At 38.6% G+C, this 18,243-nt stretch overlaps 1 protein-coding gene across 1 annotated transcript in view; it reads left to right on the top strand.

Annotated features, from left to right (window-relative positions):
- Positions 1-13,982, top strand: part of DYNC2I1 (dynein 2 intermediate chain 1) — a 774,274-nt gene extending 760,292 nt beyond the window's left edge. Inside the window, exon 14 of the mRNA XM_044062024.1 lies at positions 10,939-13,982. Within this exon, the coding sequence (XP_043917959.1) occupies positions 10,939-11,110 (172 nt within the window). The 3' untranslated portion in view covers positions 11,111-13,982. The remainder of the gene's footprint in view (positions 1-10,938) is intronic.
- The last annotated feature ends 4,261 nt before the right edge of the window (positions 13,983-18,243 follow it).

Genomic DNA, 18,243 nt, shown 5'->3' with positions numbered 1-18,243 from the left:
AGACAGAGGTCCTTCATGAGCCCGTGGTGTATGCTGACCAGAGAAATGGGTGTGACAAGACCCAGATACAGTAATATTTGAGCCAAGGCAAGAAGTCTTTATAAAGTATCCATTTCTTAATAGCAGTCACAGGTACTGTGCATCTTTGAGTATTATGTATGCCCCTACCCAGGTCTAGCTGATGCAATGACAACAAAGTTTTCATAGATCAGTCAGAGCTAAAATGCACCTTGACTGACTATTTCCAAATGGAAGGGGGATGACACCATCAGAATAAAAACAACCATCCTGCACAAGCATCAGGAAGCCACCCTGACCCTAAGGCTGCTCTGGGCCAGAACATAACCCAGTACCACATGCTATTGAGATGACAATTGTATTTTATTTCTTTAATCATTGGCATAAAACGCTGATCCACATGGACCATTTTCCGAATAGAAATTAAAAAATTACAAATAAAAATCAAAGTTACATTGCAATGTAAGCAAAAGACAAAATGACAATGTTATGTGTTGGGTGTCAGTACTGGATACAGAGAGAAGTTTAGTAAAGTATCCCATTGCAGATTAGTAATAGGAGTATAAACAAACATGCAGTAGTTTATGCATAGGGAGTGAGGGATGGATAGGTAGGGCAGGGTGAGGGTGAGAATGATGGAAAAGGGAAGTATGCAAAGGTATAAGAGTGAGAGGAGTAGAGGGAAGATGCGATGGAGAATAATGGGAAGAAAGGGATAGAGAGGAGTAGAATGTAGGTGAAGTAAAACTAGGAGAGGCAGGGTGTTAGGAAGGAGGGTGTCTGGGTGAAAGCACACTAATTCTAATAAGCAGTGTTATTTAGTAAAAGAGTGTTAAATGTGGGTGATGCAAGGAGGGGTTTAGTATTATGTGATACCTTGCTTTGTGAAGGGTTTGCAGTTTATCTCTTTGAAAATAAATTTTTTGAGTTCATGCCACAATTCTTTGTGGAGTGTTGTGGATGTTAAGCTTGAGAGCAGTGATTTGTCGTGGAGTTTAATGAATGGGGTGTTAAGAGTTAGTGATTGCTGTGATCTGAGGTTGTAGAGGGTACATTTCTTTGTTAAATAGCTAGAAAGAAGTTAAAGGTTTCTAAGTATAGTAGTTTGTAGGTTAGGGATGATTAGAGTAAAGTGCATCATTCTTGTGTTGAGAGCTATTTATCCTTAAAAAAAAAAACAGTAATTTTTTTTGTGGGGTGCTAAAGAAATGAATTGACATATGCACTCAGTGATCCCCCTCCTCAAACTGTTTAACCTAAGCCTTGCTAGAGGGTTTGTCCCTGAATCTCGATGCAATGTTGTAGATTTAAGATTAAGGCCATCAGCTTATAAACAGTTCCATTATGTGTTATGGTATCAAATGCCTTAGCCAGATCAGAATAGGCAGCATGGATGGTGTAACCACTGGCACCTACCTGAGTGACCTTATCAAAGAATCTAACAGGATTCAGCAAGCAGGACTTACCCTTTACAAAGCTGAAATGCAGCTGGTCTAACTTAATCAGGTTTTTGTTGTCATGATTTGAGTTTGTTGATGATGTGCTCCATGAGTTTACAGATAAGACTATTAAGGCTGAGGGGTCTATAGCTCCCTGGGTCCACAGTGGGCCCACCCTTATGGAAAGGCATTACCACAGCATTGTGCCAGGGTTAAGGGGCATAACCTGTAGCAAGGCTTAGGTTGAAGAGTTTGAGGAAGGGCATGTTTAACATTGTTTATAGATAACCCAGTATGTTGTTTGGACCCATGGAAGGACTGTTATTAGTCTTTGAGTGTACTTTAGGAATGACTCCTTAATGATAATGGCTGGGGGGAGGGGAGTGACTGAGGACAGGACTGAGAGGTGATGATAGTTTCAGGGGAGATATTTACTGCAGAATTGCTCGCCAGTATGTTTGCAATAAGTTTTGGATTTGAGTGGGAGTTTCCATTATGGAGAAGCTCAGATAAGTATTGACAGCTATTTCTTAGTTTTATGATGTAACTGAAGAAGGTCTTGTAATTATCCTTTGCTTCTATTGCTACTCTTAATTTGTGTAATGCTTAACTGGTCTTTATTGTTCCTTTCAAATTCCTAATGAGGTTTTAATACTATTTGATGATGCGAGTTTCTTGCTCAGCAGCAGGGCTAGCCACCCAGCGGTGTGAACATTGGCTCTAGATGATTGTCACTCTTGATGTGATACCCTGACCTCATGTTCAAAAATGGAAAATAGGGTTGTGAATAGATGGATGTAAAGTTTTAGCTTTACAAGACGGTTTAAGCTAGTTCTACCTCCTGTTATACATTTTTTTTTGTTTTGTCAATAGAATACCAGGACAGTTTATTTTTGAATTTACCACCATATTTGGGTTTGGATTGGTCTCGTAAGTCAATGCATTTATCTAAATGGAATAAAAATCGCTTGTGTTACTGGCTACATAACTGAGGTCTACCATGAAGCTGACATGGTGAAATTTAGAGATTTCATCATACAGTTGTATAAAGTTGGCCTTGTTGAAGTCTTTAAAATGGTAATTGTAATCAAAGGAGTGGAAGTTTTGTGGGTACGGTAACAAGATTATGGTCAGGCTTTACTAATGAAGGATGGACCTTATGAAGGGAACAGACATGTGCCAAGTTTGTGAGTACTAAGTTAAGGATGTTTGCACCCTTAGTCTGTTTAAAGACAAGCTGATCCAGAACATTTTCTTCCAAGAAAAGCTGAGCATACCCAACACTGAAAATGTAGGAGCTCCAGTCAGTGCAAGGATAGTTAAAGTTACCAAGGATTAAAAAAGCTACTGTTTATATGGATATCCTCCATGAATGCCAGGAATTTATTGTGGTCATCTGGAGACATTGAGGTTGTTCGATAATAGGCTGTGTTGGAAATTAGATTTCCCTAAGATGAGCTGTAGTTGTGGGTATCTCTTTTGAAGCAATATTTTCCCTGATGTATACTGATACTTCACCACCATTACCAGTGGGCCTTAAGGAATGATTTGGTATGGTATGTGAAAACCCAGTCACAGAAAGGGTGCTGTCTAAGGAATTGAACCATGTCTCTGTAAAAACATGTCCATGGACATGTTCCAAACACAGAAGTGCCTCACAGTCAGGCATTTTATTTTTAAGACTCCTGGCATTGAGTAGAGCTGCTTTGATATCATTCATTTTGGGACCGTATGTGCTTATCAGGTTGGGATGTCTGTTAGATTAACTGTGCCTGTAAAAGTACAATGGGGGCAGCAAAAGCTTTGGCCAGTGTATGGAAGCCCTTGAGTGAAACATGTAGACCATTTTTTTGAAAAATAAGTCGGACTGTCGATCATTTTGTCCCAGGGTTAAGCATAGAGTATCCAGCTGGAATGACACCAGCAACATAGCCAATTGTTGAACCCAATAATATCTTTTCCTTGTATCAAATTGCCATTCTAGGTGAATGAATGGAGGATTCCATTTCAAAACTTCTGTCTTAGTCCTAGATGAAGCTAGTATGGTAATGTCAACAATATCCTTCTAAATGGTCTTGATGGATTTAGAAGTAGGCCACTTACCCCTACAGTGGGCTACAGTCATGCTATAGTCCTTGCTAGAGGAAAGGGTGTTGAGTGTCCTAGTTATATCCACTGTCTTGGCTTCTGGGAGGAAACGGTCTATCACATTTTCCTTGCCTAGCCTGATGAGTGTGGCATCTGTATGCCTAACAACTGAGTCACAAATAACTGATGTTTCCAGTAACTGAATTATGCCTGCCAGATGTGAAAATGGTTTGATGTTGGTGTTGATACTGAGGTACGTAAACTTGCTGTAATAATGGGTTTACACCGATGCCTAGTCTTAAGATTTCTAAAAGGCATGGTGGAGAAAAGACATGTTAGTGTAATGTTGTTGCATTTTGCATGGGTAGGGTTGTGATGGTATAATGTTTAATGTTTAATGTTAGCAGTGCCACAATGCTGATCCTGAGAAGGTGAATCTCAAAGCAGATGCAGCCCACATAGCTTTAACAATTGTTATTTTACCATTAGGTATGGACTCTGGAGTTCTAGAATATTATGAAAAGAAGTAGTACCAATAGTTTGGGTATCAGATCCCTAAACCATACCCTTCTCATTAATAGTTATCAGGGTATAATTTTAGAAGACATGGGAAAGTTTATTGAAGATCTTCCAGAAACTGTATCTAAAGTTAATCTGGTAAAATTGAGTAAAACATCTAGTAAAATAAAAGGGTAAATAGCTACATGTGCTTTTATCATTACTGATGCAGCTGTGAAGCATGCTGTATTATGGGTAGTCCTTCAGCTCTCTGCCTAACAACTCAGAGACACTGTCTGTGTAGGGAGTCCACTCAGAGGTTCCGCATAGAAGTAAAAAAGAAGAAAAATATTAAATCAGGATTGAAAGAATGATTCCAGAATCCAAATGGAAAGTTTATTTAATAGAAACAGTTCAGGAAAAATAATCTGCAGTACCAAGATTTCATCCCCCTTGGTCCTTAAAGCTCTAGGAACAATGTCAGTGGCAATAACACTAGTACCTTTAGCCAGATTTTGCATGAGGATTCTACAGTGGATGCTAGCAACACAAAGGTCAATAGTTTACCAACCCATGTCAACTCTGATACAAATCACTCACATATGCAAGAGAGATCTCAGGTGGTGGATTCAGTCAGATCAGGTTCTACAAGGCTGTCTGTTCATTCCCCCTCAGCCCAAGGCCATAGTGACCACAGACGCTTCCCATTTGGAGAGGGTACTTTCTGGGAAAACTGTCCAAGGTACTAGGTCCCCCTGAAGTCTCCAATTTGCATATCAATGTCCTAGAGATGAGAGCAGTGTTTTTAGTGTTGCAGGCCATTCGTGATCCTCTCCCTTCAGGGATGATTGCAATTCAAAAGGACAATATGTCAGTAGTTTGGTGCATCAACAAACAAGGAGGGACCAGAACTTACTCCTTGTGTCAAGAAGCTCTCAGAGTGTGGGCAGTGGGTGATCTCATCCAACCGCTTTCTCATAGCAACGCACATTCCGGGGAAGTTCAGTGTGATAGCAGACAAGCTAAGCAGGTGCATTCTTCTACCTCATGCATAGTTTCTTAACAAGAATGTGACAGAAATTATTTTCCATCACTGGGCCAGCCTTGCTGCAATCTTTTTGCTTCTCCCTAAACAAGAAATCCAGCAGCTACTTTGCCCTAATCCCCTTACAGGGGGAATCACAGAGGGATGCTGTACTTCATGTGTCCACCAATCCCACTAATTCCGAAATTCCTACAGAAAGCTGCCACATTGAAGAGCAAAAAGTCATCCTCATTTCACATTACTGGCCTCAACAGATTTGGTTCCCTTTCCTTTGGCCTGACTTACTTTACCAACCTTGGATTTTGGATCCGATTTCAGACCTCCTCTCTCACCCAACAGACATGATCCATCCAGACACATCAAACCCCAGGCTGATGGCCTGGCTTCTCCAATTCCATTAATAGCCAGACAACCTATGCTGTCTTCCCCTGTCTGACATATACTTTTATCTTCACTTAAACCTTCAACACGTAAACTCTAGTCCAGTAAATGGAAAAGATTTGTCTATTGGGCACATCAGAATCATGTTGAACCTTTTCCACCTCCGATATTATAATATCCTTGAATTTTTGGCCCCACTTTTTAAAGAAGGGGCTAGTTCCTCACCCATTAAAGTTCAGTTAGCAGTGATATCAAACTTTCACATTGGATTTGAAAGTTCCTCAGAACCTCTCATAAGCTGTGCAGAGCTTTCTTGCATGTCACACTACTTTTAAGACCTCCTTTTAAAGACTCGCACTCCCCCAGGAGACCTCAGTTTGGTACTACAGCAGTTGATCAACTACTTCTGCAGCCTTCATGGCAAAAGCTTCCCACCATGATGATCTCCTTTTCCTTTGAACAAGAATGTCCTCCAAGGAGATGGAGAAAAGCTACTTCAAGTCTAGGCACATTGAATCCTGCCAACTGAGGATCATGAGCAGCAGGAGCGTGCCAGTTCAACACTTTTACCACCTGAGAACATTAAATTCAGGGAGTATCTCTACATGACAGGAGAAAAGGAAATTACATATGGACATACTCTTCCCACACAAAGTAAGTTGCAGAAGGTCTGAAGGTTCACCTTGGAGTTCTGTTGAGTAGTCCGTTTGTGGTGGACATTTTACAAAATGCAGTCATAGTTGATTGGGCCAACAGCAGCAGAGCAGATCTAGTGCTGCAGAAAGCAGAAAAGATGTTCTGTCCCTCAGGGACTGCAAAATCTGAGTAAATGCTCTCAGACTGGACCCATTAGTTTCTATGCTAGCCCTACAGCAGTGCTGCTTTTCCACAGAGCCCTGCATTCCATCCCTCTGACAAAGATGAAGGATAGAAGAGAGTCCAGAAAACACCATTTTGCATCTGTTATACTTTCTTTGTACGTGCTAAAGTTATTTGACTGATGTGATGTATTTCTAGGAGGTATCTTACCAAAGAAATGCAACATTTGTTGAAAAAGTTACTGGATGGACCCCTAACATAGAAACTAAATGTCCTGGCCACTACCTCCTGAAATATGACCAGCATTATGGTCCACATAATGTACCATCTTGCTGAAGGTGCCACTAGAGATGCAGGCTTTATCATATCCCTGCACTGATACTGCTGGCTCAAGTTGATGGACATTGTGAAGCATACCAAGGGATCTTCCCAGATTCCCCTTTCCCTTTTACACCCATTTCCAAGAATTTAAGCATAGAGGCATCTTAACTCATTAACACCTATCAGAAGTCAATTGCCCCTAGTCTGGCATATGTGTCTCTATTAGACAGAGACAGCATATAAATGCTTGACCACCCATGCCTACAAATACCCCTTAAACTAAACAAGAAAAGCAGTTTTTTGCATTTCTTCTTCAGCAGAAATCATATTTTCACATTTAATGCCCTTAATCATGACAATGAGTACTGAAAATTCAGTACCACAGTTAAGTAACAGGAGAACAAAAGCATTGTGTGTGGTCTGCTTTTTAAGTGCTTTCAGCTTTAATGGTACAATGCAACCCAGTTAAGTAGTGTTGCAGGCATAATTAAAACTAGACCTTTATTAGCACTGTGACCATTAATGAGGTAAGAACATGAAGGAGCAGGGCATGACCCCGACAACTGTGGGGTAAAGGTTTAACATCCACAGCTTTTGTTGACAAGAATGCAGGGGTTCCATACCTCACATTGTGTACTTGTGGATGTCAGCCGAACCAGTGTAACAATGATAAGAGAGATCAGCATTCACAAGACCAATGTCAGCAAGGTAGAGGTAACCGATGCTGTCCAGGAAGTCATAGTCATATCTCAGGTTAGACAGCAGTGTTCCTGAAAACATTCCCAACTGCTGATCTTGAGAAGCATTTTGGAGTGTTTCCTACCCCTGCACCTGCCACAGTGGTTAAAAATCACCAAAGGCCAGGTACATAAAGAACATTTCAAGAGCCTATACAATATCTTTTCTTCAGCCTCCATACCTTTACCTTTGTTGCCAGATATCCCTTGTCAAAACCATGCAACAAGGAGGGAGGCGCCACTTGTCTTGGAAAAAAGCAGACATCCAAGTGATTCCAACAGGCCAAAGGATATTACTCCAAATTCCTTTTGGTGCCCAAAAAAAACAAAAGACGTCAGCTGTATTGTAGATCTCAATGGTGTAAGTTTTGCATCTCTAATTATTTTCATTTATTTATTTATTTTGCTTTTGTTGCTTGGAATGTTTGACTTTGGCATAAGTATCATTTTTCAGTGGAGCCCCAGGGAGAAATGCTCCAAAAACATTAAAGATTGTATCATGACAGCACATCATACATAGTTGTGTTATCCAAAAAAAGCAACACACTGTATAAAATGATATTATAGAAAAAAGAAGTAACAAATTTGACTTACAAGATGTTGAGCAGTAGTAAAGTGTATGTACATTTCTAGTTACTATATAAAAGAAAAGAGTATTTACAGTATAGAAAGTATTTTATAAAGTAATAGTGGCAGTGCTGATACTTTATATGACTTAAGGATCAACTGTTATACTGCCTAAAGTGGTATCAGAAATTATTGGTAATAACAAATTAAAAATGATAAATACATCAGTGTTATTGATAACCATGGGTGCTTAACTTTAGGATGAATACGCCCCACTGGTAGGATTTATACAGATTGTATGGTCATCTTTCCTGATTAGGATTAGAGTAGTGCGTGGTCTTTCTTGGGCTCTTTTATTTGGCCTAGAATTTGTTCTACTTCTTGTACTACTCTAGTGACCACTTATACAGCTGAGTACTGGGAAGGAGTCCAGGAATGCAAATGGGAATCCCTAGCATAGTACATGAATGTCAGTAAGACATGATGTGCATATCTGCTACACATGGTAGCATACTGACATGTTTACAAACATAGTATCTCACTTCTGCTTCACTATGCAGTGAGGCAGCCTGTCTTCCTACAGTAGGTATACACAAACCACTCAATCCCCACATTTACACATATTTAAATTAGAAGTCCTCTGCAGTTATGGACATGGCCCATGTGCCATAAACCTTCATGAATCTCATAAGATCATGACTGAGGAGGACTATGGTGCAGGGGGAAAACAGACATATTGAAGAAAGATGCTCACATAGGAAGGGAAGGGAATACTGTGCATTGCCAGGCACAAGTGCACTATATCGGCCTTCCCATTCAAGACCACCATTCACAGGGGGGCTTGGACAGTACAAGATCCCCAGCTCCCCACTGATGAAACATAGCTGCCGTTGCCACCACTTGGATTAAAGGCTGAGCTTGCACCACCTGTCTATCCTTATCCTGTGTGATGCCCAAATGCTGGCCCTTTTGTACAAGATCACAGCCCAGTAGGGATGGTATAGCTTGCAACATAGAAGGCACCTGGGGAGTTAGCAGATAAACAGGGGTGCTGGCTGAATGGTACCTTGTGTGTACATATGTCTATATGGTTTATGTGCAGATATGTGTAGCACTATAATATACATAGCTTAACATGTATACATAGTGTTTCAGTATGGCAATTGAGCTGTAATTCCCCAAATGATCGTATAAGCTGCTGTGATAACCATCACGATCAGTCGTCTTCTCTAATGGTATTTAATTAACTGAAAGAGATAGACATGACTCATAGCAATTTGTTTGCAGTGCTGATCTGTAGAAAGTGTACCTTATCCCTGTTTCTTCACATACGGGTAATTTGGACTGTCATCACTCTGAGTCATATACCAGAGACAGATATGCATTTATACACAACTCACAGCCTATTTAAAGGACTGCATACCATTTATTTATTTTACATTTGTTGACCGAGACAGTCCATCTGGGTGTGCGCCCATTTTCAGTGGAGGCCCAGAGAGAAAAGCTCCAATGAAACAAGAACAACATTGACCAGTACAGTGTCAGTTTTACATAGAATTTAACAGAAATATCTAGAGACAATGAAGAAAGTACAATAGGCACTTTAGTGAAATGGAGAAAGTTATTACAATATAGTAGTCATATTTTTTTATTTTTATTTTTTTTATTTTTATTTATTTTTGAGGGCAGGGGTCCATCTTTAGTTGGTTATTTGAGTATACTTTAATACGTGTACATATGTATACCCTTACAAAAAAAATAAATTATCAAATTATACTATTATTGTAGGTAGCTGATAGGTGGTGTTAACAAGTGGGAGTGGGGTATACATGGAGACTATAAAATTTAGGGGATGAAATTTGATGTGGGCTTATATGGTATTAACCTGGTCTGGTGCACAAGCAGAGCCATTTGTTAGTGAGGTGGTCTTTGAGCAGAGTTTTGAATTGGTGTCGGTTGGTAGCATTTAGGATGTGTTGAGGAATTGAGTTCCAAACTTTAGAAATGTGGTGGGAGTAGAGGACGTCTCTGGCTTTGTTTAAGTCTAACTAGTACAACAAGCAAGCTATAAAGTTCTGTTTATTGTTTCTGCGTTAGAGGCAGTGCCAAATGCAAACATTGTAATCTAAGGCAATGGTGTTGTGAACATAATGCATTTGGGATCGTATATGTTGTAATTCTGTTTGTACACTCCCTGAATATGTGTATATATATATATATATATATATATATATATATATATATATATATATATATACATACACACACACACACACACACACACACACTATGTTATCTAATAACAAATTCACTGAAAGTCTATTTTATTGATTGTGGTGTAGCTAGGAATAACTTTGCAGTACAGAAACAGAAATATTTAGATGTGTGTGTGAAGAAGCTTTATCTGATGCTTGGGATAACCTGTCCATCATCACTGCTGATCTGTTTTTTAAACGTGCATTTGCAGAGTTTCCATGTATTTAGCATTTTCACTTTTCTACACAGTTGTGGATCTGTGAAGTTAGTATGTTAAAGTAAAGGTGTGTAGGCAGTCTTGCCTCCTGCCAAAAAGTGTTTTTGAATACTTTTGCTTTGGATATTTTTGATTGTGCAATGTTTCAGTTACTTTGAATTCAATTAAATTGTCTTTCACTGAAATTATCGATCAGGCATTGTGTGTGACCGAGTTCTTTTCCAAAGAAAAGGTCTTTCAGTGAGTTGTCTCCAACACGTGTGTGCGTGTATATTTATATAAATGTGTGTGTGCGTGCATGTTTTTTTTTTTTTTACGATGCATTCCTTTGTAATATAAAAAGAGAGAGTTTCTCACTCATTTTTAGCCTCCAGAAAAACTTTAGGTCATATTTAAAAGTGATATTCACTCCAGGATGTATGCTCACACCTTTTCTGTCATGTACACCTTCCATTGATTTCTTAATTACCTGTCAGACTTGTAGTAGTACAGAAGTTTGCATTCCTTCGGTATTTTCTTGCTAATTTTATGATTTTTGTATGTTTGTTTCAGGGTTACAACCATTGCTGTCTTAGGAGATCCAGAGAAACCAAATGCTCTTTCAGGATTAGTTCTGGCCAAACAATCTGGAACAATAGAAATACAATATTTAAATAAACGATGGACAGTAATCCAGCATGAAGAGTTAAAAAAACTACATAAAATCCTTCAGTTTGCCATCTGATAACAGAAGAACCTTTGCACATTATCTTTGAAGACAATGATGATCTAAACACAAGTCAGCTGACAAAAGTCAAAATTTATGATTACCAAATTTTTTTTTACAGTCACAAGTAAAATACACTTGCCAGCTTCTGTGAGACAGAGATGCCATTCACAGAAAGTGCTGCACTGAGTTTTGTGCTATCCAAATATATGCTGCTTTTTAAATATTTCATATTTGGTAATGAAAGGTTATTGATTGTTGTGTCACTGTAGATCCTGAGGACCATGTTGTAGCCAGACTGAAAATTGCATGCTTCCTTTCCCCAAAGTAATGTGGTTCCACAGCTACTAACAACTTTCTCTGTTACGTTACTTGCAGAAAATGAAGGACCACTTTAACCTATAATTTAGGACATTAAAACATGAGCTGTGGTGGTGGACTGGAGTTCTAGAATAAGTCTAGATTATCAGATGCTATAGAACTGCAGAAAGGGACTCCAGACATCCATAGTTCTGGGAAAGGTGATGATAACGTTGTTTTTTTAGTGCCATATCCAAGTATCTATAGAGGCAGAGTGGAAATGATGATAAATATACAAAGTATCCCCTTCCCAAGGTTTAGAATAGCTCATCCCACAGAAGTTTGTCTCATTGATTTAGTTTCAGTTAGCTGAATGGCTGAATTATCGTGCCCAAGACTTGGAAGGGGTGGGAGTCTAATAAGGGTTTATTAAGACAGCATTATCAAAATGATTCATTTTAATTTGCTGTACCAGGACTAATCTTTCATCTTTGAATCACATATGTTGTTTCTTCTGAGTTAAGCTGATGCTGCTTGCAGGAATTATCAACATTCGATGTATGCTGAAGCAGTGCCATATCCAAGCAGCAGCCTTTGTTTGCAATGTCACTTGCCTTTAACTGTTGGAAATTCAGACTGATGAGTCATAAATGATTATGTCTTCTTGGATAAGTTGGTATTGCCTGCTGATATTATTTTAATGCAGCACATATCCAGGCAATGCTGTTTACCAGCCAGTAACTACTGTCATTGTTGTCATGTGGTTTTGCACGGTTCTTCCTGAAAATGAGCGAAGAGTAGTAGTCAAAACTCTACACAGGTAATTCTGTTTTGGATCACAGTTGTCTTTCTCATGTTTCACAAGTTAATTTTCCCTGGGAAATTTATTGCATTTATAAAGCTTGATCCCAGAAACAGTTTACAGAATAAAATATTTTAACTTCTACATCAATTATGACAGTTACTTATGAAGGGTCAACATCAGACTTTAGTGTCTTTTTCTCACTACAGAACATGTTGAGTATTTATGGTTGGCTACAGAGTAAGTAATCATAGTACAGATAGTTGTAAAACAAATTAGACCCCGACTGTTTAATCCACATAAACTCAAGCCCTAGCAACTGTTGTAGCAGAAATCATTAAAGCCCTGACTACACCATAGATGACCTGAGTTTGAGTAGCAGCTTTGTGCCTGTAGGTGCTGGCAGGGTAGGATGGGAGTAAGTGGCCATTGCCAGCTCACCCATCTTAGGGACAGGGAGGCAGTTGTGGCTCTACACATGGCTGGCACCCAGCAGGAGCACTGGTTGTTTCAACCCATAGAGCATGAGTCTAATGAGGCGACACTACTATGTGTAGTCACACCCTACTCCAAGGGGAAGTGTGTCTTCACACACTGAATTTCCCTTGGAAAGCATCTGATAGTGGAGCTCAAAGATTTTGCATCAAGGGAGTAGAGTACTCTTCTGGGAGAAAGGATAGGGTGTGCCGCCTTGCAAGGCCAGCAAGGTAGCCCACTCCCCCTAGTACTCAGGTCTCACAGTAGTGCTGATGAGCTAATAGAGATTTCCAGGCAGGATTGAATAGACTGTAGGTTTGTTGCCTAGCCCAGGAGCAGTGGGCTGCCTCGATCGCAGAATGATTGGGCTGTAGGGTTATTGTTGCCTTGCCCAGGAATAGTGGGCTGCCTCGATCGCAGAACGATTGGGCTGTAGGGTTGTTGCATAGCCCAGGAGCAGTGGGCTGCCTTGATTGCAATATGAATGGACTGACTTGGGTATAGGTAGAGGAGCCATCAAGGCTCATCCTGTAGGGGAGAGAATTCCTCTTGCTTGTAGGTTATTGTATTGAAATCTACAGCATTCTTTTTGTTCATGTCCCCTTTAGAGGCAGATGAATGTTTCACTATTTTTATACTCGTTCTGGGTATCTGAGTATTTCAGTTTATGCCAAAGGTAATAGACAAGTGTTTGCTTAAATGAGCTTTGGTTTTACAGTGTCCTGCATACTTAGCTTGGAGTCCTTCATCTAAACTTTTGGATAGTATTCTGGCAATGAGTTCTGCACAGGTACATTAGCAGTTTCTAGTTCCTGTTCTGACATTTATTTCTGTGTATTTAACAACCTTCCCCATGGATTTGTGGATGCTTCCAGGTCACTGACGGGCACAAATTATAATGGGCATCAGTTGTTGGACTATACCACTGGCATGATACTTGGTTTGAGGTATCCCACACTGCCATTATCTGGTGGGAAGCATCGTCCCATCTTTAATAAATAGTAGCCTTGGCCTCAGTCTTGTTTTATATTAAATAAGAAACTACTAAGCTGACTGTGGACTTATTTTTCCATTACAATCATAATATGAACTTTTGGTATTTTGATTTTTCTGACTGAACATTATTTTGGTCTCATTAGATTCAGAAGGACTAGCATTTCCCTCATAGGAAACAACACAGGTCTTTCTTAGCAGATTTTGTATTTAGACATCTATGGATCTATTTTTTTGAGGACCGAGAGTCTCGCAGGACAGATGGTGACAGTACATGTTGATCATCTTTTTTGAATTAAAATCTGAATTGTTATTGCATCTTTTTTGTGATGTGTTTATTAAAAGAAAACCCATTGGGCGCTTTTTACCCTTCCCCCACCCAAAAGTATACCTATATATTAAAATAAATAAATAAGTAAATATATATATATATATATATATATATATATATATATATATATATATATATATATATATACATACATACATACATACATACATACACACACACACACACACACACACACACACACACACACATATATATACTGTGTATGTGTGTATATGCACGCATATACACGTCTGTGTAGCTAGCAATATGTCTTAATCTTGTATATAGACACACACACGTGTTTGTCTTGCAGTGGTTTTAGTAGGGAGTGGCTATATATGTTGCATGTCATAGACTAGACAGCCTCTTATCTTTATGTTTAAAGGATGCACTGTAGTCAGATTGGTCTAAGTACCAAATGCAAGCATTATGTACTCCTTTGGATACATGCATATATATAGCTTGTATATTTTAATGATGTGGTGATATTTGCTATTTTTTACCACATCTTTTTTTTTATTTTGTCAAATTGAAACATATATATTGTTCTCCTTTTTACTGTTAATTCTGTTACATTCTCTTTTCTTAGTCTGTCTTAGACAGCTGTAGTTTTGTTTTCAGTTGTGTCTTGGCTCTAGCTGGTATTTTAAAACTATGCTGTTGGATAGATATGCCAGGTTTATACTCCTACAACTTTGTCAGTGAGGACAACCAGTCATCTGGATCATAAGTCATTTTTTTCAGAACATAGTTTTATCACAGGTATAGGAAACTTAATGACAGATTCTTAGGAAAAGGAAGATTTAGTTGCAGATGCTGAATCTGTGTGTCTTAAAGTTTTAAAACGTGCCTGTGATTCAGTAAATGCCGTTATGGCTGTGTTTGGCATTGTTATAAGTAGATATTTGTAGTTATTAGTAAAAGATTAATTGAAAGCTACAAAGGCCCAAATTTAATGATCTATATCTATATACATATTCATGGTGGTCCAGCTGTAGACCTTTTGAAGTATTTGCAAGGAAAGGAAAACGAAATCAGTATTAGCAGGAAGAATATCTTCCAGTGGTTCCACCATATCGTAGGAATTATTGGTCTTATAGAAAGTACCTGCAAAGAAGACCAAAACCTATGTGACAACCTCATCCCTCCATATATATCAAACCTTCTTACTACCATATACAAAATATGACTGAAGTGGTAGATAACATGGCCTCTTCCAACATGTAGAGTTGGATTGCCTTGCATTTCAAAGCACTACAAAACATGGATTTTTAAACAGAACTTACTCATTCTTCACTATTGTCATGAGTCTTTAGAAATTATGAAGTATATTTTAGTTCATACATCTTGTATCTGGGAAACATTTAATTGCTTTTAAGCAGGTTTGCTAATCTTTATTGTGAGCTCTTTGCTGAGGTGTTTAACTTAAAGTTCATATGAATAGCATTTTTTGTGTTAATCAAAGTCCTATTTAATTTGGTTAATGCTGCGGTAAATTTGATAAACATATTGCGTGTTAATATAATTTAGAAATGTTCTTAGAAGTGCTTCACTTGTGGCAGCTATATTTTCTTCTTGTATTTGCTGCTGTTAAAAGTCAGTATTTTACTCTGTCAACTAAGGACTGTAGCGTTTCAGTTTTGTTTCACTAATGGAGTTATGAGTGATGTAATGTATGTTGATCTGATACCTGACATTGACAACAGTATCAGTGTAAACTCGCATTACTCCTGCTATCTGTGGTTTTAAGAAACAACAAAATAGATTCTTTTGGATTCCCAACAGCAGCAGTGATACGAAGATTAAAGTCAAAGTAAAAAAAATTGCTTCTTATAGATGCAAACTGTCAGGGGAGATCTCTGAAGTCCTTACTGCTGGAAATGACCACACAAATCCCATGGAGGTGAATCCCATGAATTTTTAACACAATAATTAATTTAATAGTTGCGACAGTTTGGTCAGTTTTTTATAGTTGCATATACTTTTTATAAGTTGTACATACTTCTTTAAGAAGTATAGTGGAGCTTAATTTTTAATTGTATTAATTGGTGTCTTTTGACTATTGGATTTATAGGGGGCGGTAACATCTTTGGTCAGTATATGTTGAATTGTGTTTCATTCATGCATTACTCTGATGATGCCAAGTCTGAAGTTGTCTGTTTGTTCTCCAATAAAGCTGCTGTTTCGAGGGGGATTCTGGCTTGGTTATCTTTATTAACCACTGTGTCTTTCTACTATTGGTTTTGCCAACATTCTCAGCTCTGCTTTCACAAGAACATGGCAGTATTCTGTATCCTGACCTGACATCCTTCAAGTCAGCTGAATTCATGATTACTCCAGCTATGATTTATTTATCTGGATAGGTTTAAAACAAGTTGAAAAGTCTTACCTTATTGTATTGAAAAGCTTTCACAATGGGCAGCCAGTAAAATAGTTCTTAATTTATAACTTGCCTGTCAGACATTCCCCACTACTGATATTCCCTGCATTATTATGTTCTGTGGTTGCCTCAAATATTTTTATAAGGTTTTCAGAAAAAGGGCTTTTGCTCAGACAAGACTTCCGTGTGTCTGGAAGAGACCTCTTGCTAGGGACACAGATTCATATCCTAGTTCATCTTAGTAGATACCAGTTAAGACAGAACAAAAGTTTAATCATTGTACATCTGAAGACACTGTACCTACAGATAAAGATAATTCTCTTATTTATTCTCATAATTATTGCCCATATGGATGAGGTATATTTAGGGGGAACTAATGGATGTTCCCACTATTAGTGAAGAGATTTTATAATATGTTGTCAATGCTTTTACCTCATTCTGCATCTTTTCCTCCTCTACTGCAGTCATGGAGAAGGCATATTATACGGATTGTAACAATCCATTCATAATCTTTAGTCCCCATAGAAGCAGATAGGCATTATAAAGTTTCCTAAACTGACGAGCACTTATTTTATGTCCTTAATTACATCCCAAGAATGTAGAAGACAAGGTTTTGGTCTAGATTTGATATTACAGCTTTTTGTCTTCCACCTGGGAATTTAGAACTCTTAACTATCAATCCATTATATGGAAATTCATGTCTACCTCCATCTTATTGGTTTTGACATGTCTCTAATATCTAAACATGCCTTATAGGTATGTATGGTTGTATAGAGTCTGTGTTTAGTGCCTCTACGTCTGCTGCTGTTTGAGGAGTTATGCCTGGATACAAATTGAGAAGTTTTCTGCAGAAGTAAAGTCTGAATTTTTGAATTCAGATTCAGAGAAAAAGGTTATAGTTGCCCCATCTGCTACTCAGGTCCACTAACAATTTAATGAAAGAGGAAATTTGTTTAGGGAGTTTCTAAGATTTTTTAACCCCACCCCCCAATCAAATCAGATCCTCTTTCTCACCCCAGAAACAAATGGAGATGGCAGGATGGAAACAATAGCAAACAGGAGCTTTCCAAAAAGGGATAGCGCTCAACTTCGGGATGGCCATGCTAGCATGCCTTCTTTCCCCTCCTGCCATAATCTCCAAAAATCTGTCCCAGCAACTGGCTTTGTTCATCCCCCTTGGGCAACAGATTGTGATGGACTCATGCATGTTAAAGATGGTACAGTAGGGGTACATTTGTCAGTGGATACAAAAGCCTTCCTTCAAGGGAGTTCTTACCCTATCTCCGAATCAAACATAATTTTTTCTTCAGGTAGTGCAGCTTTGTTCACTGTAGAAGTCATAGAACTGGTGCCATTTTTCACACAGCAAAGGCTTCTATTCAAGAATATGGCTGGTACCAAAGAAAGAGCCTTCTTGGAAACCAGTTTTAAATGTTTCCTTCCTTTTTCAATGTCTCTGCATTACCTTTTGCGTTATCTGGTTCTTCAAGCGTGTTCGCAAAGTGTCTAGCTCCAGCCATAGCTTATAGCAGGTGGAGTGGCACCCATTTTTACTTCCTTATTTGGATGATTTTCATATCTTTTTAGAGTCTCCTTCCAGATGTCAACAGCCCTTAACATGGGTTTCAACTCTTCTGTCCAGTCTAGTATTTCGGACAACATTCAGAATCCTTTGACTTCTTCACACTGGATTGTCTTTTAGAATGTCTTATAGGCACTTTGCAATAAAGTTTTTTATACAGGAAGAGGTGTAGTCTCAGACTTTAGCCAAAGTGTTAGCAGGATTCTGGGGTTTATGGCATCTGTGTTTTTCTGGATCCCTATCACTAGGTTATACATGAGAAAGATTCCGTGGAATCTAAAACTAG

The sequence above is a fragment of the Protopterus annectens genome, chromosome 2.part1, assembly GCF_019279795.1.
Source record: "Protopterus annectens isolate FY-2018-M chromosome 2.part1, PAN1.0, whole genome shotgun sequence".
Lineage (NCBI taxonomy): Eukaryota > Metazoa > Chordata > Ceratodontiformes > Protopteridae > Protopterus > Protopterus annectens.
The sequence above is the reverse complement of the archived record's forward strand: the minus strand, read 5'-3'. Positions and strand labels throughout refer to the sequence as shown.